Raw genomic sequence first — 17,688 nt, 5'->3', positions numbered from 1 at the left:
TAGGCCTAGAAAGACTTGGATGGAGATGATAGGAAAGGATATGAATGCTTTGAACCTCACCGAGGACATGGCATTGGATAGAAATGATTGGAGGAGAAGGATTCATGTGGAAGACTCTGAATGATTTTCTTTTTTGGTTCATATCGCCGACCCCAATTGTTTTGGGATAAAGGCGTAGTTGTTGTTGTTGTTGTATACTGGACCACTCATTATTTATTTTTAAAAGTCAGCCTGTGACCACTCTATTATTAATTTATGTTGATGATATTATCATCACAGAAAACTCTGCGGGCCACATCCAAGAAGTCAAAGACTTACTAGGTCAGAGGTTCAAAATGAAAGATCGTGGAGTGATACGTTATTTCCTTGGTGTAGAAGTTGATAACCAGGCTCATGGCTTGACACTCACTCAGCACAAGTACACCGTAGATGTTCTCAACAAGGCAGGCATGAAAGACTGCAAACCTCTAGAAACTCCGAGTGTGCTTCATAAAAAACTTAGCGCTCATGATGGAGATTTGTATGATGACCCCACCAGGTATCGAAGCATAATAGGAATGTTACAATACCTCACATTCACTAGACCTGATATTGTTTATTCAGTCAATCAAGTCTCTCAATTTATGCATGCGCCACGTACTGGACACATGGAAGCGGTCAAGAGGATCCTTAGATATCTGAAAGGGACTATTGGGGATGGATTGATATATTTACCACAGTCATATGGCAAAGATGAGCATGAACTTACTGTATACTGTAATGCAGACTGGGCAGGAGATCCTGACGAACGAAGATCTACATCAGGATATTGTGTCTTCATTGGAAGAAATTTAGTCTCTTGGAGCAGTAGAAAACAAAAGGCTATTGCTAGATCAAACACTGAGGCTGAGTATAGATCCATGGTTGTTGCTACTGTCAAAGTCACATGGATCAGGCATCTACTAACTGAAGTAGGAGAAAAGATCTCCCACACTACCTTGCTATGTGACAACCAAAGTGCTATCAGCATGTCATTCAATCCAGTACATCAAAGTCGTGCCAAGCACATTGAGATCGACCAACACTTTGTGAGACAGAAGGTTGAAGAAAAAGAGATTGAGCCTGAGTTTGTCAGTACTGAAAGACAGGTTGCAGACATATTTACCAAAGGGTTAACAAAGGGTTGTTTTTGGATGCTTAAAAGCAAGTTGTTCATGGTCCAAAACCATGATCAACTTGAGGGGGGTGAAAAAGGTGCAAAGGATCCGACCTGATCCATGTACGATCTGACCCGATCGATGTACAAGAGAACCCGAGCCATGTACCCATATAACCCTTTTTATTAATCGGGTCTGGATCCACCAGACTCGGACCCGAATCCATACCTCTGTAATGTAAATATAAATGCACAGTTTAGGTCACGATTTCAATATTGAAATCGTGATAACCGCAACCCCCTCTTATATCCTTTTCTTTGTCTCTCTCTCTCTCTCTCGTTTTCTCAATACAGGTACCAAGGTAGAATTTTAACATGGCCAACTTGAATCTGAAACAGAATGATGATGGAATATGGTATGTAGACTCTGGGGCAGCAGCTCATGTCACTGGCAATGTAGGTAAGTTCTCTACTTTGACTCCTTATTTTGGTAAATCTAATATTGTAACTGGAGATGGGACTCACCACCCTATTTCAAACGTAAGCAATGTTCTCATTCCTTTGTCTGAGTCATCCATTCCTCCCTCTATCTGATGTTGTTCATGCACCAAATATAAAGAAAAATATTGTCTTTGTTTCTAAGTTTGTTGACTCTACCAATTCATCTGTGGAATTTACTCCTACTTTTGTCTTTGTCAAGGATCTTCAAACGAAGGAGATGTTCGCTAAAGGAGAGCGACGTGAAAACATGTATATCTTCAATAAAGATCTTGCCTCCAATGTTCTGAAGCCTCCCAAGTCCGATTACACTTCTAGAAGTATTCTAAGTATATCCCAATGTAATAAGTCAGAACTTTGGCATTCCCGCCTTGGTCATTGTAGTCAAGTCTTTATTGAAAAACTAGTGTCCAATGGATTTCTTCTAGAGTCTGTTTCTCCTTCGTTGAAGAATAAAATGTGTTCCAGTTGTCAGGTCTACAAAAGTCATGTACTTCCTTTTCATCAAATAAATAAAAGAGCCTTCATGCCTTTTGAGATAATATGTTCTGATGTTTGGGGCCCAGCCCCCAATCCTTCCTCTTCTAGAAGTAAATATTATATATCCTTTATTGACGGTTTTTCTCGCTTTACCTGGATATTCTTTATGAAACATAAATCAGAGGTTTTTCTCATCTTTCATCGTTTTCATGCCTAGGTTAAAACCCAATTCTCTCAAAACATCCAAATTATTCAATGCGATGGAGGTGGTGAGTATTCCTCTAAAGAATTTTTAGATTTTCTCCAAGATAATGGGATACATCGTAGAGTTTTTTGCCCGTACACTCCACAACAAAATGGAATTGTTGAATGTAAGTACAGATACATTGTGGAAAGTGCAATAAGCATGATGCATGGTTTTAATGTGCCTATTAGTCTTTGGACAAAAGCTTTTTATACTGCCACTCATGTGATAAATCGTCCTCCTATGCCTATTCTTGAAAATCAGTCTCCCTATTATGTTCTCTTTGGTGACCATCCCGATTATGATGAGTTACGAGTTTTTGGATGCACATTTATGTTCACATTGATAGATCTATGAGAACTAAATTTCAGGACAAAGCCTCTATATGCTAGTTTGTAGGCTATGCAGATGAACACAAGGGTTACAAGTGTTATGATCCTGCCAATAGAAAGATCAGAATTTCCAGAAATGTTATTTTTTATGAAAATAGTTTTCTGGGAAATAAAGCAGATCACAATCGTGAACATATTGACACCAATGATAATTGGTATGATCCATGTCTCAGTGCTGAACTTATTTCACAGGCTGGGGTTTATTCTACTTTGACTCCTGAAAGCACCAATGATGAGACGGTTTCAGATGAAGCATCGAAGACAGAATGTATGAGATACAAAGGAAATGTCTATACCAGGAGACTCAAAGAGCGAACATATGTGCCTACTGGAGAACACGTGGCATTGTCCAATGACAGAGAGGGACTAAGAAGATCAGGCAGGATAAGTCATCCCATTGAAAATGGGTGAGTTGTGATAATTTTTCAATGGATTTTCAGATTTTTCTATCCAAGATTGAGAAACACGAAAAACCACTTGTTTTTTGTCAAGCCATTCACTCCAAGAAATGGATTGAAGCAATGAATAAGGAAATCGAGGCACTCTATGAGTGCCAAACATGGGAAACAGTTGGACTGTAACGCCCCAAAATTTTAACCCAAAATTAAGAGGATTTTTTTTTATAACAGCAGAAACAAGTAATATTATGGGGTTAAACATTCTGGAACATTACAGTGGAGAGAAAACCCAACACATGTATTTCATTCTATTTATTAATGAAAATCATCAGAGTTAAAATCATAAGAGGAACCCAAACTACCCCTGAAACAATAAATCCAAAAATCTCGATCCGATGCCTCATCCCGCAGCCGCTCATAAACCCTATTCTTTACTTGAAAAATAGTAAATTGATTGGAATTAGACTACCACGTCTAAGTAGGAAAACTGTGACTCTTAATGCAGGTACATCATGAGTCTAGTATGTGATCTGGGTGTCAAGTGTAAATCTTTAGTATATACAATAGCACGTAAAGCAACAACAGTAATCAACAGTCATATACATGAGCAGGTAGAACATGTGATGCATCATTAATAAGCAAGTGAGGTAAGTTATGCAACAGCAATAACAATAACATGCATAACTTTCATGTAATAGTTCAGTCATCTCATATTTACCCATTTCAGGATTTCAGTTCATTTCAATTTTAAAATATAAAGCATTCTGAAAGAATATGCAAATGTCCCTTTAATAACTCCACTCACTGTGATACCTAGTTGTTCTAATTGTTTATCTTTTTTTATCTCGTGGGTACACACGGGCCAAGGCAACCATCACAGAAGAGAACGTTCGGGGGTATATTATTCAAAGTTGTTTTATTAACCCGAACATTCTAACTGAGACTGAAAATCCTAAGGAAGCGGCCAGTGACCGAGAGAATCTCCCAAAGGCCAAAACCAAAACAGGATGCATCCCTAACTTCTGCAGAAGAACAAAGAGCTACCACCTAGGATATATTGGTAGTCAGGGACCCCCCAACTCCGAGGACTGAGGACCATCGAGTCACTTTAGCTCGAAACAGTAAAACACATGTCCCCGAAGTTTTGTACCACCTACTCTCTCCAAGGTAAGCCCGAATCTGAGTGGGTTAATCTTTTCATTTAGTTATGTTCCTGAAGTATGGGGCATTTCCCCAACTTCCTTCTACTATCATAGCAGTAGAATTCCCAACCTTAGTCATTTTACCAAGGTGTATAAACCAGTCCCAATCCTTTGTCATATTGATTGCATAACCCACCCAAAGTGCTCCGGTGCCTTTAAACCAGTCAAGCACGAATGCCCCAGTGCCTTTAAACCAGTCGGGCAACCATATTATATTTTCATTTTCATGTGGATTCACATCATAACTTTGATGGTCTATGCATGACCCTCAATACACTGGCTTGACATTCATATGTTCACAACAAACTGACCCATAGGTTCGGTTATCAAATCATCATTCATCATCATTATTATTATTTATTTATTCTTTAATAGAAAATTGCCACAACGCCTCCATGTATAAAAAAAAGTGGCATGCATTAAAAGCTCTGCCAACAAGCAAAGACACTATTGGTGTCCCTTATTGAGCATGCAGGGTAATCTTAGAAATTTGGTAATACAACTATATATATTTTTCCAAACACCTTCTCATTTGAACATTCCACAAGATATACAGCTTAGTTGGCATTTGATACTTTCAGCAAATATGTAGTGTTAGGCAATAGTATTTCAGAAAAATATACAGTTTAACAAGCATATGAACATTGGAAAATAAACATCTTCATGGCTATTTGAACCTTCTAGATGATATACACTTAATGGCATTTTGCCTATTTTAAGAAATATGCAATTGAACATGCTAAATTATGCAGCTTAGTATATAAAATTGAATAACTCAATAAGCATTTGAGCATTAGTTTAATATACAGCTTCATGTAACAGTGAATAACAACCTAATATGCAGTTAAGTTTGCATTGAATATCAACTTGATATGCAACTTTGTACGAAATTGAACATTCACTTACTATGCAGTTACATAGGCATTGAGCATCTAACTAATATGCAGCTTCATATGGACCCGAGCATCCACCTATAATCATCTAAATAGGAATTTGCATATCAACTGAATATGCATGTAAATGTTAACTTAAATTTCAACTTAACATGAATCCAACTAGATTCTCATGTATACTTGCTTCCAAGATTTAGTCAAACTAAATTTTTCATAATCCTATGATGAAACAACAAAATAGATTAACATTGATCCTCCTTTGAGATCCAATAATAGTATAGCTAGTATGACCATTTTACAGGAATCAACAATTAAGAGAAGTCTACATTTTTAGAGCCACACTTAGCACACATATATCAAAGAACTTATTGTTGTTTAATTACACAAAAAAGGCAACAAAATTCTGAGCTATAATGACATTTAAATAGAAATATTGCACCACTATGGTTCATCTGAATTGCAGCAAATTATACATCGAACTAATTAGCAACGAATAACCATAATATGTCCCACTGGTAATCATTCCAAAGTAAATTCCCTTTTATTAGCAGAATTCAGTATGCAGAGGTATATATAAATATATATATCTATATTTGAATATCGCAGACAAGCTATGCAAATGACTAATCCCTTCTTTTTTCCACAGCATAAAGTATAATATAATAACCAATGATTTTTCTGTCAGGAGCAGTCTGTATAAGTTACTATGTATAGAACGATGCCAGTTCAACCCCTAATATTAATAGCAACACTCACCCCTACCCTATTAGAACTGAGACAATACCATGACCGAATTTCCCTGTTAAGCATACATATTAGTAAATGGTAGAGCTAACCTGCATCCAAAGCTAGAGCATGTAAAGGTTGAATCTACAAGGCATATAGTGATACAAACTGGTCATGCTCACAGGTAACAACATTTAAACAGAAAAATGATATCAAACGTACAATGCAGTTATACCCAATCAAATTCAAAGGACTGGGGTTTCAACACAGATTACCACATACCAAAACACATGATTAATCTAAACCTAGCAATGATTTAATACATGGTGACATCTATCATATTATTGACTTACACATAAAATCTCAACATAGAAGGCATTAGCTCGATTGAACCCCTCTTTCTGATATCCGAAATCCCCAACTCAATCGATTTGGGATTTTCGGCACCATAAACCTGAAATCCTCTTTTTCCCGTTAGGGATTTTGGCCACCCACACAGCATGCTCGAACCATGATATACCAAACAAGGAACACACAGCAAATCTTACCTTGTTTGATGATTTCCCCTCTTTCTGCCGTGAATCTGAGTGCAGCTGAACTCCTGCTCACCAATGAGTATGAGAATGGAAGGGACGAGAGGAGGGTCATCGTCGGGTGGTGCTGCCGAAAAAAAAAAGGGGAAGCGAAGGTGGCGGCGACAGGGTCAGTGAGGGATTCAAGGAAAAGGGTCATCGGCATCCTGCCGAAGGTCACAGGGAGAGTGAGAGGAAACGAGGGGAACGAGAGAGAGTTGAGGAAGACCGAGAGAGAGAGAGAGAGAGAGAGAGAGATTTGGCTAAATGGGAGAGGAAGGAGGTGAGATGTGGAAGGGTGCCACGAAAATCGGAAGGGGATCCGTTATCCTCCCCTTCACCTGGCGGCTGCGCATCCCCCTTCCTCAGCTTCCTCACTTCCACGTTGTGTTAGGGTTCAAAAACGAACCCTAACACTCGTTTTTATCAGGTAGGGCTTTTGTTTTTGTTTTCTTTTTCTTTTTCTTTTTTTCGTGACTTGGTTTTAACGCGTTGTCGGGTGCCTGTTTGGTTCGACTGAACCCGAACCCGTGACCCGCCACAGCTGGGTCCATGTCCTGGGCATATCCGGATCCATCTGAGGATCCGGACCCACATCTAAATATTTAACTTATTAAATATTGAGTATAACACGAATTAAAAATGTTGTGGATCCAATTACATTATTATAAATATCTACTAACTTACTATGAATTCGGGGTCCATTATGCTTCATACACCCTTTAAATAAATCTGAATCCAAGGATCCAAAGTTTTCATCGTACCATGACTTGGAACCATGGCTTTAAATTTAATATTTACGAGTCCAAGACAACTATTATGGACTTTAAAGAGCTAATCTCATATCCAATTAGAAATTCTAATTGGACCCAAACCAATTTAAATCTTCTATGTCCAGGATTTTGCGGATCCAAAACCAGAAATCCGATCACCTTGACTGAAAAATGATTATTAAATATTCAAATTAAGGTTCGTGATTCGATATTTAAGATCCGAATGGAATATCGGAGTTCTAAACAGGATATTTGGGATTCAACATTGAAGATCCAAATAGGTTATCCAAGATCCAATTTCGAATAAATAATAAAATATTCTTGTATCACCCTAATGACTTAAAATCTAAGTTTATTTATCTGATAAAAATCGCGGGTATTACATCCTTTCCCCCTAAAAAGAATTTCGTCCTCGAAATTTCATTATAAGATTCCCTTAGAGATCGTAGTCTGAGGGATTGGTATCGATAAGGTTGCACGTATGTGTGCGAGCTCCCCACATATAAGGGTCAGGACAACACACCATGAGTTTCTAAGAGAAGTTTGGAGTTAAATGTCGGTCTCAACAAAATTCCTACCTTGTTTCATTGATGGCAAAATCCGTACTAAATCACGAAAAGTCTTAACCTAAGACAATTAGAGTGTATGTTCACTACTTCATACTTGTTTAGTCACAAATGATAGACACGACGTGTTATTCCTTTAGCTTGTTCTTGATTATTGGGTAAAGTTTTCTTTATTTTATCATAATCACGACGTTGTTTGTTGTCCTCACTATTTCTAACAGACTTTTTGTCCTGAATATCCTCCACTTATTCCTAATTCTCAAGGTTTTGCATCGCTAGTTGTCACATGTCGTAACTTCGCTCATGATGTTATTCTCAAAATGGTACCATCTTTTCACAGAGCACATAAACATATCCGCAAATCAAGGTCTAGAATCTCTCAAAGAGTGACCCTTCTATTCACAAAAGACGCAAACATGTCATTATATCAAGATTTAACGATCAGATTATGTTACAACTAAAAGCCAAATCTATTGATTCGTGACAAGCTATCTCCATCCATCTTAGAGAATCCTCGCAATTTACCATAACTCTTTATTAATTAAAGATTAACAAGATTCGCGTCGGATCCTCTGGTCTAAGAAATGCACAACCTCACACGGAATTACCGCCCTAGATGGTATACCCGGTCTTGGACAATACACTTCCTCACAGGAATTTACCGTCTTTGCGGCTACCCGTTCTTGGACAATGTATTACCTCACGGAGATCTACCGCTCTAGCCGGATTACCTGATTTTTGTCATACACACCCTTACAGATAATCATTTATGGAAAAGGTCCTCAACAGGTTCCAAAATAGTGATACCAGAAATGATCGCTCTCAAGGTCGATAGCCACCAATATGGGCACAAGCATATCATCAATATTCATCATTACTTCATTTGGCATTAAAAATCATGAAATCACACCTTTCACTAATAAGGTTCCATAAATCATAGTTCTTTATTGAACTTAAGCATATATCGCATGCTTTCAAAATTTCAGATCACGTGGCATTTTAATCATATCATACTAAGGCATATTATCCTATGCATCATATTATTGTCACCAGGAACATGGCATTTTCCAAATTAAATCTCGAAGCATGCATAATCAAAGCATGAGTCCTATACAATGAGATCTTGTATATATCAAGAATCAATTAAACCTCAAGATACGTAACTTCTACGTAGTTCGAGTTATGCAGATAGGATTCCAATTATATATGTATCTGAGACATTTAGATTATTTCATCATTTTATGTGCATTAATAATTCTTACATCATATCATATTTGATTATTTCGATGTGAAACACACGCACATGACTACAAAAAAAATTTAATCAGATATCCATGACACAGACATCAATCATGTATGATAAATCCATTCAGACAATCATAATACAATCATCTTTAGAGAAACTATGTAGGCGTGGTACATTCACCTAGTAGGTTGACACTAATGATTTGTTAGCGTGATAAGTCAACAACCTAAACGCTAATCATTATAGACGTGATGTATCATTCACCTAATAGGTCATGTGTAGGCGTGAATTCACCTATATACTATTATGAGCATCACAAAAGAACAAGTAACATGACCAATAACAAAACAAAATAAATTATACTCACAAAGAGCTTGCAGGGTGTGACACGACCGTGATCTTTGATTTATTGTTCCCAAGCACTGATACCATTTGTAACGCCCCAAAATTTTAACCCAAAATTAAGAGGATTTTTTTTTATAACAGCAGAAACAAGTAATATTATGGGGTTAAACATTCTGGAACATTACAGTGGAGAGAAAACCCAACACATTTATTTCATTCTATTTATTAATGAAAATCATCAGAGTTAAAATCATAAGAGGAACCCAAACTACCCCTGAAACAATAAATCCAAAAATCTCGATCCGATGCCTCATCCCGCAGCCGCTCATAAACACTATTCTTTACCTGAAAAATAGTAAATTGATTGGAATTAGACTACCACGTCTAAGTAGGAAAACTGTGACTCTTAATGCAGGTACATCATGAGTCTAGTATGTGATGTGGGTGTCAAGTGTAAATCTTTAGTATATACAATAGCACGTAAAGCAACAACAGTAATCAACAGTCATATACATGAGCAGGTAGAACATGGGATGCATCATTAATAAGCAAGTGAGGTAAGTTATGCAACAGCAATAACAATAACATGCATAACTTTCATGTAATAGTTCAATCATCTCATATTTACCCATTTCAGGATTTCAAAAATGTTGTTGGCTCAAAATGGGTTTATAAGATTAAATATAAACCGAATGGTAGCATTGAACGTTATAAAGCACGTCTTGTTGCCAAAGGTTTTACTCAAGAATTCGGTCAAGATTATGAGGAAACTTTTAGCCAAGTGGTGAAAATGGGAACTATTCGTATTATTCTTGGCCTAGCAATTGAACATGGGTGGACCCTTAGTCAGCTTGATGTTAAAAATGCATTCCTGCATGGGGATTTAAAGGAAGAAGTCTACAGGGAGCAGCCTCAAGGCTATGCAGAGGGAGATTCAAAGGAATATGTATGCAAATTAACCAGAGCATTGTATGGCCTAAAGCAAGCCTCCAGATCATGGTTTGAAAGTTTCTTCTTAGAAATTCAGAACCACGGTTTCATCCGTTCCCACCTAGATCATTCTTTATTCATATACAAGGATGATACAACTATGGTTTTCTTATTTATATATGTTGATGATATTGTGATCACTGGCAATGCTCTAGACCACATTCAACGAATTAAGGTTCTTCTAAGTATGCGGTTCAAGATGAAAGACCTTAGGGAACTCAGATATTTCCTTGGTGTAGAGGTGGACAAGCAGGATGAAAAAATGTCATTAACCCAACACAAATACACTCTTGATCTTCTAGCCAAAGCAAGAATGACAGGTTGTAAACCTTTGCCTTCACCCAGTGTTGTCAATCAAAATCTCAGTATTTGTGATGGTGAGTTGTACCATGATGCAAGCAAGTACGGCAATATAGTGGGGATGTTATAGTACCTCACTTTTACTAGACCAAACATCGTATACTCTGTAAATCAAGTATCTCAGCTCATGCATGAACCGAAAACTGGTCACATGGATGCCGTCAAACGTATTCTTCGTTATCTAAAAGGCACGGTGGATGATGGACTCACATATGTTCAGTTCTCATGGGGGGACACCAAAACATGATATATTAGCATACACAGATGCAGACTGGGCAGGGGACCCAGATGAAAGGAGATCTGTTTCAGGTTACTGTGTTTTTATTGAAAAAAATCTTGTCTCATGGAGTAGCATAAAACAGAAGGTTGTAGCAAGATCTAGCACAGAGGCAGAGTATAGATCTATGGCAGCTACCACAGCTGAAGTGACCTGGATTAGACCTCTACTTATAGAAATGGGAGAGAATGTCTTAAGTTCAACTCTTATGTGTGATAATAGAAGTGCCATACAAATTGCGATCAATCATGTTCATCACAGTCGAACTAAGCATATTGAGATCGACCAACATTTCATCAGACAAAAGATAGCAGACAAAGAGATTGAACCAGTTTATGTGTCGTAAGAAGACCAAGTCGCTGATGCGTTCACAAAAGGTCTCACAAGTAACCGAATCTGATATCTGAAGAACAAGTTGCACATGGTTTACTTCCATGCACAACTTGAGGGAGGGTATTAGAATATGGATCGGATATGGATCCAATAGAGAATCCATATCCAATACAGCTTCTTATACATATATATGTAATATGTTTTTCTTGTAAAGGGCAGTTTTGTACATATAAAATTGTTTGTAACCCTATTAATGTTAATGAAGGATTAGTGCAGCATTAAGAAAAGATTATGGCTGCCAATTCCCAAAGATCGAGTTCTCCTCTCTCCCCCCACTCCTCGGTTTTCTCGACAAAGTCTGCCAATCAAGTGGCAGTTTTATCAATCATAACATCGATAGCCTTTTTTATCATCGACATATCCAATAAACACACATTCAATAGCTTTAGGATATAATTTGTTGTATTTTTCAAGAAGCACAAAACATTTACATCCAAAAATTCTTAATTTTTTCAAATCGGAAGTAGTCTTAACAAGTATTTCAATTGGAGATTTGTTTTCTAAAATTTGAGAAGGCATTATATTTATTAAATAGACCGTGGTGAGAGCGGCTTCAGCCCAAAACCTTTTTGAAACTTTCTTTGAAATAAGTAAAGTTCTAGTAGCTTTAATAATGTGGTGATGTTTTCTTTCGGCAATTCCATTTTGTTGAGAAGTCCTAGGACACGATTTTTTGTGCAAAATACCATGGGTAAAAGGTAAGATTGAGAGTTGAAGCGAAAGATTTTAATATTTAGTTTAAATTAATTTTTAACAAGATTTTAAAAATATTTAAAACATGAAAAAACTTCGGACTTGAGTCTAAGAAAGTAAATTCAAGTATGTCTACTAAAATCATCTATGAATGTAATATAATATGAGTAACCTCTTTTTGACATAACGGGAGCAGGATCCCATACATCCAAATGCACTAATTCAAAATTTTCATTAGTCAGAGAAGTTCTAGGTCCAAACGGTAGCATTTGCATTTTTCCAAGAATACAATCTTTAGTATGTCCCACATGTCAGTGTATAAAGATTTTGTCTTTGCAAACAAAGTGTATCTTACTATTGTCACTTTGTACACTTTCAAAATTAATTGCATGGATCAGTGTACTGAAGATGAATAGCTTACTTGCGCCCTCATGCAATAAATTTATAATGAAAGCCCCAATTATCTACAGATCATGAATCAGTTCACAAACATTAGTTATTTGGTTCTAATCAACAAACAATAATAATTTGGTTCTGATCAACAGATATCCAAGTCAACTTTTTCTCATATTTGTTGCATGAATAACATTTTCTAAAAATAAATCAATGCTTATTTAATTGATGATACGGTTCAAACTGACAAATAACTTGGACCCATTCCAAGCATGTATCAAGCTGCTGCTAACAAAAAACTGCTAACTTCACCTAAAGCAGATGATTGATAAAACACAGGTGGTGCATCAAAACTAACAAGATTCAAATTATTTTAAGAGAGTGGAAACATCAAAGAAGAAAGTCTCGTTATTTAGATACTTGATAAGCATCCACCATAAAAATAATTTCATGAAATTGGACAAAAGAAATATTCTTACAGACCTTTCTCCCAAAAGACTTAGGCCTTCTCCAAAATACGATCTATCCATATGATGAATTTCTAGAACCTGACAATGGAAGGCATCGTTCCATAAATCAGTATGCTTCAGAATTGTTAGAAGAGAGATGTACCAAAGCAGTATTCAGAAAGGACTTATAATCTCATATATTCCATAATAGTGCTCAGTCTAATGAAATAAGAAAACAATACAAGTAGGTCTCTTATGGGCTTACAAGAACACAAGAACATAAATAACAAAGACCACTTATGGGTCAACACAAACATACATGCACAAGGGCCTCTTAGGGGCCAAGAACATAAGTAAAAAATATATGTTGATTGGAGTTAAAATGCTTGAGAAAGCATTGAATATACAAGAGGGGAAACACCCCTATTTATACACAACTAGAACCATTGGGATCTCCCCAATGGCTAGAAATAGAGTCGTTGGGGAGGTCCCAATGACTCTATGGGCCATTTACCTAAATGCCCTCAAGCTAAAGCTTAAATACTAAGTTACAAAAATAAAGAAAAAAAATATAAAAGACTATTGTGCCCTTAATGGGCACAGCCTATTACAATACTGTGAAAAAACTATAATACCCCTAATGGGTATTTCCTATTACAAGACTGTAAATACTATATATATATATATATGTGTGTGTGTGTGTGTGTGTGTGTGTGTGTACAACTTAACACTCAGTACAACTAGAACCTGACTACTGGTACCAACAGTTGCCAACAACAGAGGCATGTAAAACATGTACGGAAAGTAGAGGACTTTCCAGGTTCGAAAGAAATAGCTGGATCGTTAGGTAGCACTATGGAGGTATCCCCCAGTTTGCCTATCAAAAGGCAGAAAACCACCCAAAAAAAAAGCAGTGTCTTTTCAAAATATACTGATGATTATCCTCGATAACAAAGGTATGGTTATCTTGTGTCATTAAAACTTCGACCAAATCCAGAAACTAGATCTGAATGGACCAGAATTTTCTACAGCTCAGGTTCCGGTCACATAGGGGGAGATAAAATTTGGTTCCATCCAACTCAGTTGGGTATATATGTGAGATTGAAAGAATAGACTTGAACAAAAGACAAGTAGTTCGCCAAATGTGTAGGTGACCATAACAGTAATTTGTTTTATAAATATTATATGATATGAACCATATACGTTTTCCTTAGAAGGCTGTCTGAGTTGTAACTCCTTGAAGCAAACCAGACCAAATCAAATTCAAATATGCCAATACATGTGTTTGACCTGGACTGTATCTGAGTTACAACACATTGAATCCAGCATGATAGTTTATACCTATCAGATCCCAAACAAAAATACTAGGTTTTGTCTGGATAATGGTCAGGGGGTCCTAGGTTGTGAATCATGGATTCCCAAGTACCCTGGCCTAAACACTGGTATGCTAAGGTAGGATCAGTTGATCTAAGAAGGACGTTAGTATGCTGGAATGCTGGGATGTTCACATGTGCCACAGATCGCAACTCAAAGTAGAGAACCTAGTAACTATGGTCCGGATTAGGATTAACCAACCCAATCAAAGTCTGCTCTCTTGTAAGCCTAGCTTGTGTACTTTACAAAATAGTTTCTGAATCTATTTAAAACCAAGCTTATGGAGTTGAGGATGAAATGCAAGTCCTTATAATTTGATTTGGTGATAATCGTGAAGTCATCAACATTGCAAATTCAGTTTACTGTAGCAGCATATTGCCATCTATGTATGAAAAGGTTGAAGCTGTGTTATGCAAAGGCCCCACATTTTCAACCACAGAGAGAGAGAGAGATCATTCTATGATTTCTCCAAGAGAGTCTCTCTCCTCTTTCTCGTCTTCTTCTTTTCCTCTTTCTTCTCCTTTCTTCCTCTTCTTTCTGTCTCATCTTTAAAATGTAATTAAAAAAACAAAATATTCTATTTACATATCATATAAAGCCAAATGCATATCATGTGAGGCATACAAAAATATGCACAATTATAAAATATTACAGAAAGATAGTCTCTTCACCTTCCCAGTCTGAAGATGAACCCGACGAACTGATGACTGGAATTGCAAAATCAACATGTCAGAAAGCACATGAATGCAAGGATGAAATTTAAGCATGATGAAATTACAAACTTGTGGAAAGAAATATCACCAGTTAAGAAGTGAAAAACACTATAATCAGACTGAATCAATGGAAAAAATTCCTGCAAATTCTACTTAAGAATGGATTCAAACAAAAATATCAAAGAAAGAAAGCACATGGAAGCTATATAACATAACAACCATAAGGTATGAAGCCGCTTATTCTTGAAGATTTGTAACTACACTTGTCAGAAAGATGTCAACCATGATCAAAATTTTCTCATCATTGAAAACAGTATTGAATGACCATACAAATTCAAAAAAGTAGAAAAATAACACAGAAGCTATCTGGCAAAATCTTGGGAATGTTGAGGTCTTAGGAAGAAAATGAAGAATATGAGGACTACAAAATTTAGACTTGAATCCCTATTTTCTCATATCTACCACTTTCAGAAACGTTATTCATCAAAAGGTACTCAATTCAGAGTTGGGGATCTATGAACTGAGTTCTTAACCCTGTTATTTTCGGATTTATGCAATTGTGTATGTGTTTCAAGTATGTAATCATTACTTAAAATCTTAACTTTCTAGATTCATAAATTATATATTTTGAATAATTAGTTTGAAACTTTTCTCGATCCACTTTAAAAAATTGCTTGAATGTTAATCAAGAGAAAAGAAATATGAATAGAAGTGCTATTTTTCTAGAAAATTCAAATCCATTTACTTCTGAGAGTTTGTCTAGATTTAGCTACTTTTAACATGCTTTGGCATTGCTATCATAAAGATCTTATCAGCTAATGAACTAGTTACTTAGAGAGAAAGTTATGTACATTGTTGATTAAGCATATACTGGAAACTGTTAAAATGTGTCTCCTAAAATCATTATTGTAAATATAAATATATATATATATATATATTTATATACATAGAGATACATTTACATATAATATATTATATGTACATATATCTCTATATATATAAATATATATATTTATATATTCTTACCCGAAAAGGGTATTCTTGTAATTTCCTGTTTTGCGCATATTCCATTTGGAATATGTTGTAATTTTCTTATTTATTTTTTGTAATTTTTTTTTTACTTTTTCTTTTTATTTTTTGTTATTATTTAAAGTGCATTGGGGGTCCCCCAATAGAGTCGTTGGGGGCTCCCAACGACTCCTTTGGGAGCCCCCCCTTTGCACCTTTTGGCACTTGTATAAATAGGGGTGTTCCCCCCTTATATTTCCTAAGCTTGAGAGTCTCAAGCATTTGTTCCTTTTATCAAATACATGCATTATTGCATGTTTGCTATTTTTACGCTTTTTGCGTATTTTGTTCAAGTGTTGTGAGGGTGTCTTCGTACACTCCTTTTATAAAGTATTTATGCTTGTATGCGTATTGTCTCTTCATAAACAATTTGACATGATATCAGAGCTTGGTTGGTGATAGAGGATTGTGGGATCCTCTTCTTTTTAAGTACCTCGAAAAGCGTGCCTTCGGACCTTTGGAGGTTGAAGTGGTGGATCTTGCTTCTCAAATATTTTAGAAGAATCTTGCGCAAGCTAGCATTTGGGATATTGTGTTGGTACGCCATTTCTCTCTTTCTCTCTACTTCATAATGGGCGAAAAAGAGTTTCACTTTACTCTTGGCTTCAAATTAAATGGGTCCAACTATCATATTTGGGCCGAAAACATGGAGGCTCACATAAAAGGGAAGGGGCTATGAGGTTATGTGCAAGGCACAATTTCGGAACCGGAACCCAAAATAACCGTGGTAAACGGAAGTGAGATCAAGATTCTTGAAGGAGAAGAAAGGGTTAGAGCTCTTGAAGAGTATTCTAAGAAGCACGATGAGTGGGAAATGAAGAATTTCAAGATTCCTTCTTGGTTCTTTTCATCCGTTGAAACCAAGATTAATGTCAACATTATTAAATTCAAAAAGGCATCAGAAACTTGTCATTATCTTGAAAAAATGTATACATCGAAGGACCTATCTCATAAGTATTATATTCAAAAGAAGACTCTCTCTCTTACTCAAGGTGAAATGACTATTAGGGAATATTTTGCCGATCTTTCCTCCATTTGGGATGAGCTTGCCATGCTTGAACCAAAATGGAGTGGAGAAGCAATTGAACTCTATCACAAGCAACTTTAAGAAGATCGGTTCTTCAATTTTTTGAATGGGCTAAGGCCCGAATTTGAGCAAATAAGGTCCTCTCTTCTATCCTCTTTTTCTCCTCCCTCTCTTGAAGATGTACTCACCAAATTAAGTGGTGAGGAGACTCGTATGAGTTTATGTAAACAAGGATCAAGTGTTCTTATGGTTCCTTGTAATCATGAAGAAAGTAATGAGGTCAATGCCGTATCAAGACCCGAAAACAATGTAAGAACCTATCATCCCCCTCATTTTAAACCACAAAATCAAGGTGAAAATGGTAGGCCAAGAGGAAAAAGAGACTATAGCAAAATTATTTGTCATTTTTGTAAAGAACCCGGACATATCAAACCCATATGTCCCAAATGGAAAAAGCTTCTCGCAATGGCTACCACCGGTG

General features: G+C 36.5%; 1 protein-coding gene across 1 annotated transcript in view; it reads right to left on the bottom strand.

The window, feature by feature from the left end:
* LOC149832873 (glutaminyl-peptide cyclotransferase-like) overlaps positions 1 to 17,688 on the bottom strand; it is a 61,375-nt gene that overhangs the window by 33,078 nt on the left and 10,609 nt on the right. Inside the window, exons 3-4 of the mRNA XM_090012620.1 lie at positions 15,071 to 15,106; positions 13,060 to 13,124 (exon numbers count right to left, since the gene is read on the bottom strand). Coding sequence (XP_089868746.1) covers positions 13,060 to 13,124; positions 15,071 to 15,106 — 101 coding nt within the window. The remainder of the gene's footprint in view (positions 1 to 13,059; positions 13,125 to 15,070; positions 15,107 to 17,688) is intronic.

This window comes from Nuphar pumila, chromosome 7 (assembly GCF_984573655.1).
Source record: "Nuphar pumila chromosome 7, dmNupPumi1.hap1.1, whole genome shotgun sequence".
In the NCBI taxonomy this organism is placed as follows: Eukaryota; Viridiplantae; Streptophyta; class Magnoliopsida; order Nymphaeales; family Nymphaeaceae; genus Nuphar; species Nuphar pumila.
The sequence above is the reverse complement of the archived record's forward strand: the minus strand, read 5'-3'. Positions and strand labels throughout refer to the sequence as shown.